The sequence below is a fragment of the Sorex fumeus genome, unplaced genomic scaffold (assembly GCF_029834395.1).
Source record: "Sorex fumeus unplaced genomic scaffold, SorFum_2.1 ptg000032l, whole genome shotgun sequence".
NCBI classification, from domain to species: Eukaryota; Metazoa; Chordata; class Mammalia; order Eulipotyphla; family Soricidae; genus Sorex; species Sorex fumeus.
This window is the reverse complement of record NW_026606089.1, coordinates 10,700,379-10,718,320: the sequence shown is the minus strand read 5'-3', so window position 1 is coordinate 10,718,320 and position 17,942 is coordinate 10,700,379. Positions and strand designations below refer to the sequence as shown.

The 17,942-nt window shown below is 47.0% G+C and overlaps 1 protein-coding gene across 2 annotated transcripts in view; it reads left to right on the top strand.

Annotated features, from left to right (window-relative positions):
• OSBP2 (oxysterol binding protein 2) overlaps positions 1-16,401 on the top strand; it is a 77,072-nt gene extending 60,671 nt beyond the window's left edge. For both annotated transcript variants that reach the window (XM_056116528.1, XM_056116527.1), the window contains exons 12-13: positions 15,472-15,698; positions 16,159-16,401. In XM_056116528.1, the coding sequence (XP_055972503.1) occupies positions 15,472-15,698; positions 16,159-16,304 (373 nt within the window). In that variant the 3' untranslated portion in view covers positions 16,305-16,401. The remainder of the gene's footprint in view (positions 1-15,471; positions 15,699-16,158) is intronic.
• Positions 16,402-17,942: the final 1,541 nt, after the last annotated feature.

Below are 17,942 nucleotides of genomic sequence, written 5' to 3'. Positions count from 1 at the left end.
ATGAATTCTAGTTAACACTCTATCTACTTTGATTAGATTCATTGTTTCGACAAAAGATGCACCATTATTATTTAGAGTTTATACCCCAAAATCAGACCTGCTGAAAAGGCATTGTGAAATAATTTGTTTTCTACAGCTGGTTACAAGAACCAAGTGATGTCACACGGCCGCAATAGCAGCCACGCGATTTTGGATTTCTGATATTTTAATTATTAAGCCTGGAAGTATTTCTGCTGAGAGTCAGATAATTATAAGATTGGTTTCTGTGGCTCTAGAGCCATGGCCGTGTTAGAGAGCCGCTCGTGGGGGGGGGGGGGGGGGGCAACTCGTGACCTTGGTAGGGCGTGAAGGACAAGAAGACTGAGAACTTAATGAGAGGGTTAAGAGAGGAAAATCATCAACTGACTATAGGTCAGCTGAAAAGATCAAAAACTGTAACTAAGGCTGGAGCAGTAGTACAGCAGGTAGGGCACTTGCCTTGCATGTGGCTGTCCTGGCTTTGATCCCTAACACCCCAGATGGCCCCCTGGGCCCTGCCAGGAGTGATTCCTTTGCACAGAGCCAGGATTAAGCCCTGAGCACCACAGGGTGTGGGCCAAAAAAAAAAAAAGAAAGAAAGAAAAAAGAAAAGAAAAACTACAGCTAAATACAGGGGTCAAGTCACTTGCCTTGCACACGGTTGAACCTGGTTCAACCCCTGGCAACACACAAGGTCCCATGTGCACTGCCAGGTATAACCCAAACCCAACCCTCCCGGCCTGGCCCAAGAAAAAAACAAAAACCAAAAAATTTCAACTAAAAACAAGGCTTGGAAAAGGCAATAGATTACAGAGAAAAGGCAGGCCCTCTCTTGCTCCTGGCTCCGCACTCAGAGATCACTCCTGGCAGGCGGGGGGCACCACATGAGGTGCCGGGGATGGAGCTCAGGTTGGCCACATGCAAAGCAAATGCCCTGCCCACTGTCCTCTCGCCCCGGCCCTTCTGAAATAGATATTTTCAAAGAAAATTTCTGCTTTGCTGCCAGCAGATGTGCACTGACAGATAGGCCTGTGGCAGGAGGAAACTGATTCCAGATGGACAAAATGAGGTGCTGGAATGAATGAAGAACAGAACGTATGTGAATAATGTCTTTGGGGGAATTCAAGTGTAAAACAAGGCTGGAGAGAGAGTTACAGGGCTTACGGCTTGCCTTGTGTCCTGCTGAGCCCTGTTCAAACCTGCAGCACCACATCCCCTTGCATCACCAGTGGTCACCCCTGAGCATCAGAGCTGTGCTCAGCACCCATGAATGTGACCCTGGCATCCCATACGAATGGGATCCCTGAGCACAGACCCAGTGGTAAGTCCCGAGTACTGCTGGGTGTGATTCAAAAACAAATAAAAAAGATGAATAGTGGACCCTATCACACAGGTCACGGAGGGAGCCTGCTCTCAGGCCCCCTCAGAAGAGGGGCACCACACATGGTCACATGTACATGTGTGAAGGGTGCATCTCAGATTCAGAGGAAGCACTCAGTACATGTCAGTGGACTCCCAGAAGGAAAGGGGAGAAAGCGAAAATGAAGAGGAGAGCTGACACGGCTCAGTGGGCTGAGTGCAGGCTCAGAGCTCATAGGAGGCTTGGCTTCAAAACCCTGATGCTGGTGTCAGAGCAACAGTACAGCAGGTAAGGTGCTTGTCTTGCATCCCACACGGTTTCGTGAACAACAGGAGTGATTCCTGAGTGCAAAGCCAGGAGCATCGCTGGGTGTGGCCCCCAAACCTAGAATAAAACCAAAACCAAAACCCTGGCACTGAGTCAGGAGTGGCCCCGAGCATTTCCCAGTGTGGCTCCAAGACAAAAATATGAAAACTAAAATATAAGAATGGAGATGAATTTCCCAGAATAAATAAAAAAACGAAATAAGAATTTGAGTTTGTGTGGCCAGAGACATAGATAGAGGACAGCTCATGTGCCTTGCACGCAGCCAACCCTGTCTCAATTCCCGGCATCCCATATGGTCCTCCAAGCCCATCAAGAGTGACAGCAAGGAGAAATCCCTGAGAATTGCCAAGTTCGGCCCCCAGAACAAAGACAGACTTGTGATTGGTTTGTGATTGATTATATATACACAATGGAATATTATGCGGCTCCAAGAGACAGCAAAATCATGTAGTTTGCAGCAAACAGATGGAACTAAAGGATGAAGCTGGGTGGAGTCAGAAGGACAGATGCAGAATGATCTCCAATAAGCGGGACTTAAAGATACGGAGCAAATCTTACGGTAATTCAGTTTAAAAATTAACTTAAAGGCCAGAGTGATAGTCCAGCAGGGAGCTTGCATGCTCCAATCCAGGTTCAATTTCCAGCATCCTATATGGTCCCCTGAGAACCATCAGGAATAATTCCTGAGTGCAGAGCCAGGTGCTCAGTAAGCCCTGAGCATCACCAGGTGTAGCCCTCCTGCCAAAAAAATCAATTAAATAAAAATACACAGCAAGGTAGCAGCAAAAGTCCAAAGGCAATATAATGGGAGAACTGATCCACAAAAATGAGTTGGTGGGGGGGACATGGAAAGCGAGTGGTGTTGGGGCCCTTGGGGGAGAGAGATGGATAGTGATCAATCCCCACCACCCCAAATGGTTCCCTGAGCCCGGCCGGGAGTGATTCCTGAGTGCAGAGCAAGAGTAAGCCAAAAGCAACTCTGGGTGTGGCCCCAAAACCAAAAAACAGGTCTAAATATAAATATAAGCAGAATCAACTCATAAATTAAAAGCAAAATACTAAGTGATTGGATTGAGGGGCTTGCTCCCCAGAAGTGCAACCTGATGGTTAGGTGCTTTGACCCTGCATCAACAAGCCCAAACCCACGGATGTTGGGATCGAACTCAGTGCCTCCAGCATGTAAGACACGCACAGCAGTCCTTTGTGCATTTCCCCTGGGAAACTTCTCCTCCTTCCCTGTCCTTTTTTTCTGAAGCAAAATAGATTTTATTGAAAGAAATTTAGAGAGCGATTTAAGGGAAGAGAAAGAGAATATGCGTTTAAGAGAGACACAGGCATCTTCAGAGGGGAAAAAGGAAAAGCCCTGAAAGATTTTTCTTACATCCAGACAGATATACTTTCCAAGAGATAACCAAAACAGAGAGATGTGCCAACATTGAGAATAGCAGACATGAACAGACTGCCCTAGAAGTGATAGCTCTGTCAGTAGTAGGTAAAACGAGCATAAGAGCAAAGCATTATTAGAGATAAAAGGATTGCTGCCTAATGAGAAAATTCTTCAAGGAGGTATAATGTTTTCAAGTGTTATGCATGTCATGAAACAGCCTCAAAGGTGTAAAAAGCATTCCTTCATAGTAAAGAGAGAGCCCGATAAATCCATTGCTGCTATTGGTGACTGGGAGATTTTAATCAACCCCTATCACTTGTAGGTAGGTCAGAAGGGGCGGGAACAGCAAGGATATGAAGGATCTCGAACCAACACAGGATAGACACACAGAGATGCAAAACTCAGAATATATTTTTATTCAGGCGTACATGGAATATATATAAAAGTCAGTGATGTATGTGGTAAACCCTAAAGAGAAAAGGGTAGCTTATAGACCAGTGGTTTTTTAACTACCCATGTGCAGTCTGGTGTTGGCCTTCAGACATATAAAGGTTGAAAACCAAAGTACTGACCATAGTCTATGCTGAAGATAATCCACTTGGAAGTTATGAAGAGAGCGAGAGATCGCATAGGAGGTAAGGCATTGCCTTCCTGCGCCAATCTGGTTCGATCCACAGCCCCACAGATGATCCCCCAAGCACTGCCAGGGTCACTCCTGAGTCAAGAACAGTCCCTGAACATACTGGTTGTGGCTTTAAAAAAAAAAAGCGAGGGGGGAAAAAGCCTCAGTGTATTTCATAAAAAAAATTAAGCTGATAATTCATGGGTAAAATAATGAGTTAGAATAGGACATTTTAAGTATCCAGAAGTGAATGAGAATGAAAAGATAGCTAAACTGACTGGATCCAACAAAAGCAGTGTCTCAAATGGGGATGGATTTCTTTATAATAGTAAATAATAGTTTTAACTTCTTAAATTTTTTTTTGTTTGGGGGCCATGCCATACACGGTGGTGCTCAGGGCTGAGTCCTGGCTCTTTGCTCAGGGATCACTCCTGCTGGGGCTCAGGGGACCATATGGGGTGCCAGGGACTGAGCTGAGTTAGCTTCATACAGGGCAAGTGCCTTACCTGCGCAACTCCAGCCCAGCTTTTTTTTTTTCCTTGCTTTTTTGGGTCATACCCAGCGATGCACAGGGGTTACTCCTGGCTCTGCACTCAGGAACTACCCCTGGCGGTGCTCCGGGGACTACATGGGATGCTGGGAATCGAACCCAGGTCGGCCGCGTGCAAGGCAACCCCCCTATCCGCTGTGCTATTGCTCCAGCCCCCAGCCCAGCTTTTGACCTTTTCTAAGTTTCCATTCTGAGAAAGTAGAGAAAATTCAATGAAAGGAGAAGAAAGAAGGAGATAAAAGGTAACAGGGCCAGATAGTACAGGGGTTAAGGCAGATACCTTCTTCGTGGCTGACTCTCACCTCACACCCACATAGTCTCCATCACTGGGTACAGCCTGGAGGCCCTGAGCACTGCTTGGAGACCTGAATATGCCTTGAGTAGCCCACATAACCCCCAGAACTGCAGAACCACATCCTTGGGCTTTTACATTGAACCACTGGCTGGGCTGACTGGGAAATATTGGGAGGTATCCCTAGGCTTCCTGAGACCACTTGATATATATGTATATATTTAACATATATATGTACATATATATAAAATCAACCAGCACACATGTTTTATTTCTATAAACTGCTAGCAAACAACTAGAAAATATTTAATAAAAGACATCACTTTTGATATTAGAGAACATCAGTGCCCTGTAATGAATTTTATATTTAAAGCATCTGTAAATGTTTCTTTTCTAAATAAAATATTTTTAAAGAAAAATAATAATTAAAATAATAATTAAAAAATAATTCTGCAAAGAAAATTATAGGCTGGAGCAGGGAGGGCTCTTGCCTTGAGCCCAGACAATCCAGGTTTAATCCCTGGCACCACATATGGTCCCCCGAGCACTGCTAGGAGTGATTTTTGAATGCAGAGCCAGGAGTTAATTCTGAGCATTGCTGGGTGTGGGCCAAACATTAAAAAAGTTACATAACTACTGAAATTATCAGCAAAGAGATTAAATAAATGGAGGAAGATATAATATTCATGGATAAAACAATAGCATCATAAATATGTCATGATCTCAAAAGTGAGAAGATTAAATAAAATTCTATTATTAATCTTCATGAAACTTGATATTCTGATTAAGTCTATTTTTAAAGAATAAAGGGCCAGGAGATGTCTAAAGAAGAACAGAGAAAAGAGGTCTGATCCTCATAAAAATCAGAAGTAGAATCAAATACTGAGCCCAGACCTATGGATATTTGGCATGTGGAATGAGGAACTATTTGCTAAAATGATCTGGGGAAAGGGACAGAGATAGGGTGCTTGCTTTGCACTCAGCAGACCTAAGTTCAATCCCTGGCACCCCATATAGTCTTTTGAACCTGCCAGGAGTGACCTTGAATGCAGAGTCAGGAATAAGACTGAGCACAACGGAGTGAGGAACAAAAAAACAAAACAAACTGGCAAATGTTCTTCATATAGAGAAAAATTAAACTGAATTCCTCCCTTATAATAAAAATTTGAACCTGGGTAATATGTAATTAGGTTTGACCTGCTTTAAACAATTAGACTCTAAGAAGAAAAATAAGTATCTTTTATCCCTTAAGGAAATAAATCTTAGACAAGATCCAAAAAGCATCAATACATTTGACTGTATTAAACTACTGCTGAAAAAGCACTGAAAGAAAATTAAAGACTATGTGTAAACTTGGAGAAGACAACCACAATACTTTACATCTGACAAAAGACCGGTGTCAAGAATAAAAGTATTTTATCACATTAAAATTAAATAAAAATACATGAAGAACTTCTAATCAGTTAAAAAGCTGAAACAATCCAATGGGGGAAAGTACACAAGAATTTCACAGAAGATAAACAGCTGTCATTATTTGAAAGACATTATTTGAAAATGGCCACTGATAATCAGAGAAATTTAAATCAAAATCACAATGAGATCATCTTACTTTCATTTCAGTTGGGAAACTGGAGAAAAGTGTTGGAAGAAGTAAACCTACAATATCTTTTTAACACCTTTGTTAGTAGTGTAAAATGGTATAACCATGTTGGAAAGCAACTTGTCCTTGCCTCTAAAGAAGACCGTCATAAACTGTAGCCCAGCATTGCCACTTCCAGGTGTGTATACGCAAGAGCTGTTTCTGCAGATGCACAACCAAACCACATCCATAAGAGACTACAGAGCTGAAAGCTTGGAAATAACCCAGATTCGTTGAATGAAATCATTATTCAAAAGGAGGAATAGTGAATCTATAGTAGTTGTAATAAATGAACTGCAACACACAACATCAGTTAAATCTTGATTTAAGAAAATCACATGGGTAGAGAGTTAGCTCAACAAGCTGTAGCAAATGTTTTGTATATAGGAGGCCCGGGTTTGATCCTTGGCACCACATGGTCCCCTAGCACAACCAGGAATGACCCCTGAGCACCAAGCTGGGATAGCCCCTAAGCACTACCAAGTATGGCCCCCACACCAGAAAAAAAAAACAACCTCATACATTTATTTATAATATCCCTTTGATATAGTGAAAATCAAACAAACACATTATAAGACTGCTTACAAGGGCACTTGGGAGAAAACTCAAAAGACTAGAGCATATGCTTTGCATACAGGAGATTAGATCCAGATTAGATCCCCAGCAACAAATGGATCCCTGAGCACCAGTCTGGGAGGAGCCTCTGAGTATTATCCAGTGTGGCCCAAAAACAAATGAGAAAAAAAAAAGACTACTTATAAAGAAGCAAAAAAATCATATCAAAAGGCAATTAGGGGGCTGGAGAGATAGCACAGCAGGTAGGGCGTTTGCCTTGCACGCGGTCGACCTGGGTTTGATTCCCAGCATCCCATATGGTCCCCTGAGCACCGCCAGGAGTAACTCCTGAGTGCAGAGCCAGGAGTAACCCCTGTGCATCGCTGGGTGTGACCCCCCCCAAAAAAAAAGCAAAAAAAAAAAAGGCAATTAGATTGAAGAGATAGTGCAGGAGTTAAGGCACTTGCCTTGCATGTTATTGACCTGGGCTCAATTCCTGGCACAACATGGTCTCTGAGCCCAGAGATAGGAGTAAGCCCCGAGTGCAGCCAGATGTGTCCCCAAAACAAAGTCCACAGGAACCTTACTGGTGGCTTCCTGAGAAGAAGTGGGCAGGCTGGTAAACTTTCCACACGATTCCATGAATTTCCTGTTTGGATTCTACCTTCTGTACAGCCTGGCAAGGTTGTACTAATAGAAGACCATTCAAGAATTAAAAAATTAAAAAATAAAACAAGGTGTCATGGACCACGAATTATGACCGATCTGAAGTTTACCGGAGGTCCATAAACAGTAGACCAAAAATTGAAATGAAATAAAAAATTTTTAAATTTATTTTTATAAAGTTTTTCACAATAATTAACACTCAATATTTCAATACCAATCCCACAACCATTTCGAATTTTCCCACCACCACCCAATCCTGCCCCAAAGGCAAATGCTAAATAATTTATTTTGTATTGCTTGTTATGAATAATCCACTAAAAATGATCCAAAAAAGTTTTCTTAGAGGGAAGTGTGAAAATTGTTGTTTCTCACCTTGGAGCCATTAAGCATAAGAGATCCCGAACATGGTATTACAGGCTGAACCTTGTGTGCTTTATATATATATCACTGTCCTGTCACTGTCCCATTGTTCATCGATTTGCTCGAGCAGTAACCAGCAACATCTCCATCGTGAGACTTGTTGTTACTGTGTTTGGCATATCGAATATGTCACAGGTAGCTTTCCAGGCTTTGCCATGCATGCGAGATACTCTTAGTAGCTTGCTGGGTTCTCTAAGAAGGGCGGAAAAATCGAACCTGGGTCGGCCAGGTCGGCCGCGTGCAAGGCAAATGCCCTACCTGCTGTGCTATCGCTCCAACCATATATATATGTATTTTTTTCAAGATTGCATCAAATGCAGTATGCTACTCTTGGTATGTTAGTGGCATAGCTTGAGCAATAATAAGAAAGATTTTAATCCAACATAGTAATAACATTAAACATTCTCATTATAGTCATAAGATTTCTGGCAAATTTTTAAATCCCAACTGTAGGTGGTTTGCAAGAGATAAATCTAAATAAGGAAATAAAGGTTGGAATAAAAGATTGGGAAAAAGATATGTATATAGACTACCTCCACTACCCAGCCGCCTCCACACTCCAGGATGCTTTCCGGACCCGCGTGGCAGCTCCGGCCGAGACTCACGCACGACTGAAGACCCACAGAACAAGATAAGCAGAACTCTCTGAGACCTTGGACTCCAGGCTCGGCGGACCCAGGGACAGAGATTCTCTGCTTGCTCCCACCAACCACAGGTGACAAAGGGATTCTAATCATGAGCCCCACCCTACCCTGCCCTGTCTACTTCCACCAACCACCCAGGGATTGGATTGTGCACAGAAGACCCACCCTACCCCTACCGGGACCAAATAAATACCCCACTGGCAGACACTACGGACACTACCTCCACTACCCAGCCGCCGCCACACTCCAGGACACATCATAAGACACTAAATACCCATCTTCCAGAATTGTCGTACCATATTTGATAGGGTTCAAATATGGTAACACCTACAAGGGCGATTAGAGGTCGCCCCAAAAGCCTCTATCCCTCTCGGAAAGACTGGCAAGCTACCGAGAGTATTCCGCCCGCACAGAAGAGCCTGGCAAGCTATCCGTTGTGTATTCAATATGCCAAAACCAGTAACTACAACTGGTCTCATTCATCTGACCCTGAAGGCTTCACCGATATGGCAGCACTGAGAAGGATGAGAAAGGAGAGGCCGATAAAATCTCAAGACCGAACTAGGCTGCCACAACGAAGGAAGACAAAAATGATCGTCTGTACTTTCAATGCACATACGCTAGCATCAGATGCATCCATCGAGGACCTGATGGTACAAGTGCGAATGATCAAGTACGACATCATTGGTCTGACCGAGACAAGAAGGCACGAATCTCACCATGCCGTTTTCGACACTGGAGAAGAATTGTTCCTCGGAACATGCGATAAAAGAGGTGTCGGAGGCGTCGGTGTCCTTGTCAACACAAACTTGGCCATGAGCATTGATTCATTCGAATGCCTAACAACCCTAATCGGACGTTTACATTGGAATAGATGTGGCTCACTGCCGGCAGTTTCTATCTTCGTTGTCTACGCACCAACATCTCATTATGATAAAAGAGAAATTGAGAAGTTCTACATGGAGCTGGAGAAGTTCTATAAAGAAGACCACACCTTCTACAAGATCATTGTCAGTGATTTTAATGCCAAGATAAGACCGAGAAGATCAGCCAAAGAACTCCACATCGGGACCCATGGCCTAGAATGGACCGAACAGGGTGAGAGACTGTCTGAGTTCATCATGTTGACCAAGACCATCCATGGTTACTCACAGTTCCAGAAGGCTGAATCTAAACGTTGGACTTGGGAGTCTCCCGGTGGACGATTCCACAATGAAATAGACCACATCATATTCAATCGACGGTTTTGCCTGACCGATGTCGCTGTTGTCCCAAAATTCCTAACGGGATCAGATCACCGTCTCCTTCATGCAAAATTCTACTTCACAGAGCGGGGAGAAAGGGCTGCAAAGTTTAAAAAGAGAACTCCCAGAATGACCACCAACTGGGAGCTCTTTGGCACTATTGCGGCAACATGGGAAGATGCCATTGTTGACAACATTGACTAGGAATACGATCGACTGGTACAGCAACTCCATGAATATGCGAGGAATGCCAAGAGAGAGATAGCCACAAAAAAACGCCTGTCTTCGAAAACTCTTGAGCTTATTCGCCAGCGTGGTTTGGTGCATGCCTCAGGCAACCGCAAGCTGACGTCCGAGTTCGAAAAGCAGTGCAGAGATGCGATCAAGGAAGACCTCAAAGAGAGAAGAGCAGAAGTGCTGGTAGATGCGGCAGAAGCCGGGAAGAGTATTCATAATGCCCGCCTGTCCTTTGCCAACTACAAGACCAAGATGACTGCCCTCTGACGTCCTGATGGATCCATCACATCCTCCAGAACGGCAATGGAGAAGATTATCCATGACTTCTACTCAAATCTCTTCGATAGCCATGTCCACTTGCCGACATACCAAATTCCACAGGATGGATATGTCGTTCCCAATGTTCTCCCTTCCGAAATCCGACACGCCATTTTGTCGGTAAAGAAACAAACAGCACCCGACCCAGACAAGGTCAGACCTGAACAACTGAAGAACCTGCCGTCAGTACTCATCAATACACTGGCTCGGCTCTTCACTCGCTACTTGTCTGAATGCAAGGTTCCGTCCCAGTGGAAAACCAGCAGGACCGTACTACTGTTCAAGAAGGGAGACATTCATGACATTGGCAACTATTGCCCGATCTGCCTATTGTCTGTCATCTACAAGTTGAGTCATCCTAAATAGGATTGGCAGACCACTAGATGAAGGACAACCATGCGAGCAAGCCGGGTTCCGCAAAGGATTCAGCACCATCCACCATATCCACACGATAACCAAGCTCATTGAGGTTTCTCGGGAGTTCAAGATGCCGCTCTGTTTATTTTTTTTTAATAATTTATTTCTTTATTGAATCACTGTGGGAAAAGTTACAGAGCTTTTGGGTTTAGGTCTCAGTCATGTAAGTATCAAACACATTTCCCTTTACCAATACTTATTTTTAACCGTGAACTCCAATAGAACCCCACCTCCCACCCCTCCCAATTCCTGTGAGGCAGATGAGTTCTAGTTAATACTCTATCTACTTTGACTAGATACATTGTTTCGATAGAAGATGCACAATTATTGTTTAGAGTTTATGACCCCCTCCCCCCAATCAGATATGCTGAAACAGCGTTGTGAAATGATTTGCTTTCTACAGCTGGGTTTAAGAATAAAATGCGGTTTTGGATTTCTGCTATTTTACTTATTAACCCTGGAAGTATTTCTATTAAAAGTTAGATAGTTAAGAAATTGGTTTCTGTGTTCTGGAGTCGTGGCCATGCCGGAGAGTCGCTCGTGGGGGGCAGCTGGTGACCTCGGTCGGGCGTGAAGGACGGCCCAGAACGCCCCCCTTCCCATGAGGTCCCTGCCGCCCCCACCTGCGGCTCAAACCTGCTGTCCACAAGGCTCCCGTGCGGCCGCCATCTTTCTTTCCAGAGAGGAGCGGGCAAGTGGGTCAACACCCTTTCCCCTCCGGGCAGGCATACTGGTGCGGTTTAACACATAGTCCATTTGCTTTTCTGCTCCAAGCAGGTGGCTTTCTGTGCTAAATCCTTGTGCCTCCGGGGCCATGGCCGTGCCGGAGAGCCGCTCGTGGGGGGCAGCTGGCGACCTCGGTCGGGCGTGAAGGATGGCCCAGAACGCCCCCCTTCCCATGAGGCCCCTGCCGCCCCCCACCCCCGGCTCAAACCTGCTATCCACAAGGCTCCCGTGCGGCCGCCATCTTTCTTTCCAGAGAGGAGCGGCGAGTGGGTCAACACCCTTTCCCCTCCGGGCAGGCATGCTGGCGCAGTTTAACACATAGTCCATTTGCTTTTCTGCTCCAAGTGGGTGGTTCTCTGTGCTAAGTCCTTGTGCCTCTGGGGCCGTGGCCGTGCCGGAGAGCCACTCGTGGGGGGCAGCTGGTGACCTCGGTCGGGCGTGAAGAATGGCCCAGAATGCCCCCTTCCCATGAGGCCCCCGCTGCCCCCCGCCCCCGGCTCAAACCTGCTGTCCACAAGGCTCCCGTGCGGCCGCCATCTTTCCAGAGAGGAGCGGCGAGTGGGTCAACACCCTTTCCCCTCCGGGCAGGCATGCTGGCGCAGTTTAATACATAGTCCATTTGCTTTTCTGCTCCAAGCGGGTGGCGTTCTGTGCTAAGTCCTTGTGCTTCCGGGGCCGTGGCCGTGCTGGAGAGCCGCTCGTGGGGGGCAGCTGGTGACCTCGGTCGGGCGTGAAGGACGGCCCAGAACGCCCCCCTTACCATGAGGCCCCTGCCACCCCCCACCCCTGATGCCGCTCTGTTTAACGTTCATTGATTTAAAGAAGGCCTTTGATTCTGTTGAGACGGAAGCGGTCATTGAAGCCCTAGCCAATCAGGGCATTCAAGCCCAATACATCAGGATCCTCCGTGAGCTATATTGCGGATTCACTACCAGGATCTCACTATTCTACAAAGAAGTGATCATTGATGTCAAGAGAGGGGTTCGGCAGGGTGATACCATTTCACTGAAACTCTTCAGTGCCACCCTCGAGAACATCATGCGATGACTGGAATGGGAAGGAATGGGAGTGAAGATAGATGGTCGGCAACTACACCACCTCTGCTTTGCTGATGACATTGTTTTAATAACACCAAACATCTGCCAAGTGGCACAAATGCTGGCTGACTTTGACCGTGAGTGTGGAAAGGTAGGACTACAGCTGAATCTTACGAAGACAATGTTTATGAGAAATAGCCTCGTTCCTGATGCCCCATTCGCTCTCAACGGAACGACCATCTCCGAATGCAACAGCTTTGTATACCTAGGTCGAGAAGTCAACATGACAAATGACCTGGCACCCGAGCTGCGCAGGAGGAAGAGAGCGGCTTGGAACGCCTTCAAGAACGTCGAAGAAATAGCTAAGAGGACGAAGAACCTCCGGCTCCGGGCACATCTCTTTGATTCCACTGTTCTTCCTGCATTAACATATGCCTCAGAGACCTGGGCCCTAGGCAAACAGGATGAGAACGCTATTCAGGTCTCCCAAAGAAGAATAGAAAGAGCTATGCTTGGAATATCACGTTTCACTCAAATGAGAGAAAGAATCCGGAGTTCTGACATCCGTCGACGATCAAGAATCAGGGACGCTGTCTCATTTGCCAAGGTGTCGAAAATCAGATGGGCTGGTCACGTAATGAGATTTAAAGACGACCGTTGGACTAGAGCTGTTACTGACTGGATTCCACGGGATGTCAAAAGACCGCGTGGCCGCCCACCTACCAGATGGTCAGACTTCTTCATCAAGATCATGAACGATTAGTTTGAGGCACTTCATGTTCCCAGAGCGAACAGATGCCATTGGGCTACACTAGCACGCGACAGGGACAAATGGAGACGTTACTGGCGCCCACTCGAGCAAATCGATGACTAACGGGAAGTTAAGTGATTAAGTGATATAGACATACAAACCAGACCAAAGTTGTTGCATAGAGGCACTAATATCACTAAATTTTAAAGCAACAGAAAGTTTAAAAAAAATAAAGCACTGGAAGAATAAGAAGGATGTAATGACTGGGGTTGGAGCAATAGCACAGCGGATAGGGTGCACGCGGCAGACCCAGGTTCGATTCCCAGCATCCCATATGGTCCCCCAAGCACTGCCAGGAGAGATTTTTGAGTGCATGAACCAGGAGTAACTCCTGTGCATCGCTGGGTGTCACCCCCCCCCCACCAAAAAAGAAGGATATAATGACTAAGTTTCAGTGTACCAGGAAGATGAGTTAAGTGTAAACGGATCCTGCACCAAATAACATAGCATACAAATATACAGCAAAAGTTGATAGAATTATAAGGAGAAATAGACGGAATTATTACCAAAGTAGGAAAGTGTATTTGTGTGTGTGTGTGTGTGAGTGTGTGTGAGTGTGTGTGTGTGTTTGGGCCCCTCCCAGCTGTGTTCAGGGCTTACTCCTTGCTCTGTGATCTGAGATCACTCCTGGTTGTGTTCAGGGAACTATATGTAATGCCAGGGATCAAACACAGGTGAGTCACTTGCAAGGCAAGCACCCTACCTGCTATAATATATACTATCCCCCCAAATGGGAAATTTTAAAAGACCTTTAAGTAATGAACCAGACAGGGGAAGACAACCAGGAGGAAAACTTTATAACAGTAGATTTGACTGGACAGTTGTAGGATACTACAACTTTCGTTGCATGTGGAGCATTTGCAGAAACTAACCTTAGACTGAGAACTGAAATTATACTAAGTATAGGGTCTGATTTCAAGGCAGTTATAGTAGAAATGAAGATGGCTTCAGAAATAATACCCTTGAGCCTGGTGTGTATAGCAGGTAAGGTAACCCACCTGGGCTCAATGACCAGCATCCCACATGGTGACCTGCACACTGCCAGGAATGATTCCTGAGTGCAGAGCAAGGAGTAACCCTTGAGCATTGGCAGGTTTGGTCCCAAAATAAAAAGAAATTCCCTTGTAATGAATCCATAGGCCAAAAAGCACTGTAGCACTGTGCTCCCATTGTTCATCGATTTGCTCAAGTGGGCCCAGTAACGTCTCCATTGTGAGACTTGTTGTTACTGTGTTTGGCATATGAATACGTCATGGGTAGCTTGCCAGGCTTTGCCATGCGGGCTGGATACTCTCGGTAGCTTGCCGGGCTCTCTAAGAGGGGCAGAGGAATTGAACCCGGGTCAGCCGGCCAAAAAGATAAAAGAAAATCTAACTGCATAATAATGAAAATAGAACTCAGGAAAAATAGAACTCAACTACTCCAGTACTTGAAGTAAATATTACATAGTCTTAAAAATGTTCTAAAAGAGGACAGAGCAATAGTATAGCAATAGTGCGCTTGCCTTGCACACAGATGACTTGGGGTCAATCCCCAGCATCCATTAGGGTTTCCTGAGCCCACCAGAAGTAATTTCTAGCTCTGAAACAGGAGTGTGGCCCCAAAACAAAATAAAAAGGACTAAAGGAAGGCTGGAAAACAGTAAAGGTCTATATCAATAAGTTAGAAAAAAGGCAAAGTAAAGTCCAAGAAAGAGAACAAAATTAATAAAGCAGAAAGTCCTTAGTCAACCAATTTCCGGCATCATCTAGGAAGGAAAACAGCCAAAATTGTGAAAACGGGAAAAACAGTTGTCACCCATACCGCTGCTGCCCAAGCGAATGCTGCAGCTAAGACCATTATGATGGACCAGATAGTTAAGTGATTAAGGCATTTGTTTTGCATGCAGCTGACCCAGGTTCAATCCTCAGCAACCCTCTACTCCGCCAGGAGTAATCCCAGAGTGCAGAGCCAGGAGTAAGCCCTAGTGTGCACCAAAAGCCCCCAAGAAACATAAAAATGAGAGAGTGTTAGGAAGCAACATTAAGCTGATCATTTGTGAAAACCCAGTCAGAAGGGCCCACTGTCCAGTGGCGGAGAGAGTAGGGAAACTGAGGATGGCAGGTGTGTGGCCCAAGTGAGCCAGGCGAAGGCCGGCGTGGCAGATGTCTGGGGTGGGCACGGAGGGGGCGCGCTGCTCACACCACCCGTGGCCACTGCAGGGAGAACGCGGAGAATATGTACTACTTCTCGGAGCTGGCCCTGACGCTCAATGAGCAGGAGGAGGGCGTGGCGCCCACCGACAGCCGCCTGCGGCCGGACCAGCGGCTGATGGAGAGGGGGCACTGGGACCAGGCCAACGTGGAGAAGCAGCGGCTCGAGGAGAAGCAGCGCATCTCGCGGCGTCGGCGGCTCGAGTCCTGCTCCCAGGGCTGCGGCTCCGAGGAAGGTAAGGCCAGCCGGGGTGTGTGTGTGTGTGTGTGTGTGTGTGTGTGTGTGTGTGTGTCTGTCTCCGAGGAAGGTGAGGCCAGTGGGGTGTGTGTGTGTCTGTCTGTCTGTCTCCGAGGAAGGTAAGGCCAGCTGGGGTGTGTGTGTGTGTGTGTGTGTCTGTCTGTCTGTCTCCGAGGAAGGTGAGGCCAGTGGGGTTGTGTGTGTGTGTGTAGGTGTGTGTGTGTGTCTGTCTCCGAGGAAGGTGAGGCCAGTGGTGTGTGTGTGTGTGTGTAGGTGTGTGTGTGTGTAGGTGTGTGTGTGTGTGTGTAGGTGTGTGTGTGTGTGTAGGTGTGTTTGTGCATGCAGGTGTGACCCTGAGGGTGCCCGAGGGGGCGCTGCAGGTGGGGTAGGGGTGGGTTGCCTGGGCCCCGGTGGGGAATTTGGGGAGCCCGCCCACCCGCCCCGCTATGCCTGTCCAGCAGAAAAGGAGACGGATCTGTACGTGCCGCTGTGGTTTGAGAGGAAGCTGGACCCGCTGACCGGAGAGATGGCCTTCATGTACAAAGGCGGCTACTGGGAGGCCAAGGAGAGGCAGGACTGGCACATGTGCCCCAACATCTTCTGAGCACCACCCCTTCCTGCAAATAGAGGTGCCTGCACAGCCTGGTCCACCTTTTCTTGAGTGCACCACTTGAGTACTCCACACCATCCCCGCCCCCCCCTCACTCACACACACAACTTTTCCCCCTTTCGTTATTATTGTTGTTATTTTTTTAAAGACTTTTGAGGGGTTCCCACCTGGGAAGGAGGATGAGCTGAGCTGGGTTTGCTCCAGCCTCTGAACCCCGTCATGTTCGGACTTGGGCCTCCTCTGGAGCCCAGCTCCCAGAATTCAGGCCTGCAGGCCTGGGCCCACCCTGCCCCGTCCCAGGGGAAAAGCAGCCCCTCCTTGGGAGCCACGTTTGACTTTTTTAGGAAAATAATCCCCGTTTCTTTCCAGCCAAGACGTTTAGTAAATATTTTTAGTACAGCACTTAGCCGACAACTTTCTAAGTGTGCTTTCTTGCCACGTGTGTCCTGGCAAGAGCCCTTTCTTTTTAAGACACGAGGAATCCAGCCAGACCCCAAGCTGGGCGAGCTGGGCGCGTTCTCCAGTTTGAGGTAGCAAGCCCCGCCCCTCTTTATATCTGCCCACTCCCGAGGACCCCAGGACCCCTCAGAAGGGGACAGGAGGGCCTGCGCTGGCCCAGGAGAGCACAATCCAGTCGTCTCTGACACTATTGCCCCACCCACTCTTGGCAAGTGGGGGACAGCTGAGGGGCCCCCGCCTTGCCTTGATTTCGCCGGGCAGGCCTTGTTTCCCAGACCCAAAGAGAACAGGGTTTGGGCACCGAACCTGCAGGTGCTCCCTTCTCCAGAACCAGGCCCCAAATCAGCAATAATGAACAAATTCTGGACTCCGGCAGGGCGGGCGCAGAGGCTGTGTCCATATCCGGGCCTCGGCGGCTCTGGGACACTCCACGCCACACCCTCTGAATTCTTATTTGCCTGGTTTATATATATGACATATAAATATATATAAAATAGCTATTTTACTTAAATTTCTATGGTATGTGGAGTGGAAAAAAATTATGAAGACAGGGCGTGCCTGTCTGAGTTTGGCCCTCCTTGTCAGCTGTGCCCTCTGCTTTTGACCCTCTTCCAGTGGCTTCTGCCACCAGTGGGGGGGGCTGGGCCATCGCGGCCACTGTCCCAGCCCCTCAAAACTCCCACTCCGGCCCTTCCTGCTTCACTCTGGTCCTGAAAACTCACAGGGTTTTTCTTTCTACTCTAAAACTGGTTTTGTTTTTTTAAAAAAAGAGAAAAAAAGAAAAAAAAAGAACACTGAAGTGTGAAATGCCTTAGGGTGACCCTGGAGAGAGTCAGTGTGGGCCGGTGGGAAAGTGGGGTGCCCCACCCCAACTACAGCAGAGTGGGGAATGCAACTCTCTTTTCAGCACTGTCTGTGAGCCAGTCCCGACTACTAATAAAAAAAATCTTTGGACGTGGAGTTTTCTGTGTCTCTCTCACTGGCTCCATGTGTGGCTGGGTCGAGTGAGGCTGACCCAGGTGGCACCCCAAGGTGGCCCTGGGAAAGATGATGTGCCTTCCTCTGCTTATTGCCAAGGTAAGTGTGAGGTGGAAGGGGTGGAAGTTAAGGAGTGGTGGTAGGGGAAGTGAACCATATGATGGCCTGGAAGGTTCTAGAGCTAAGTCACCACCA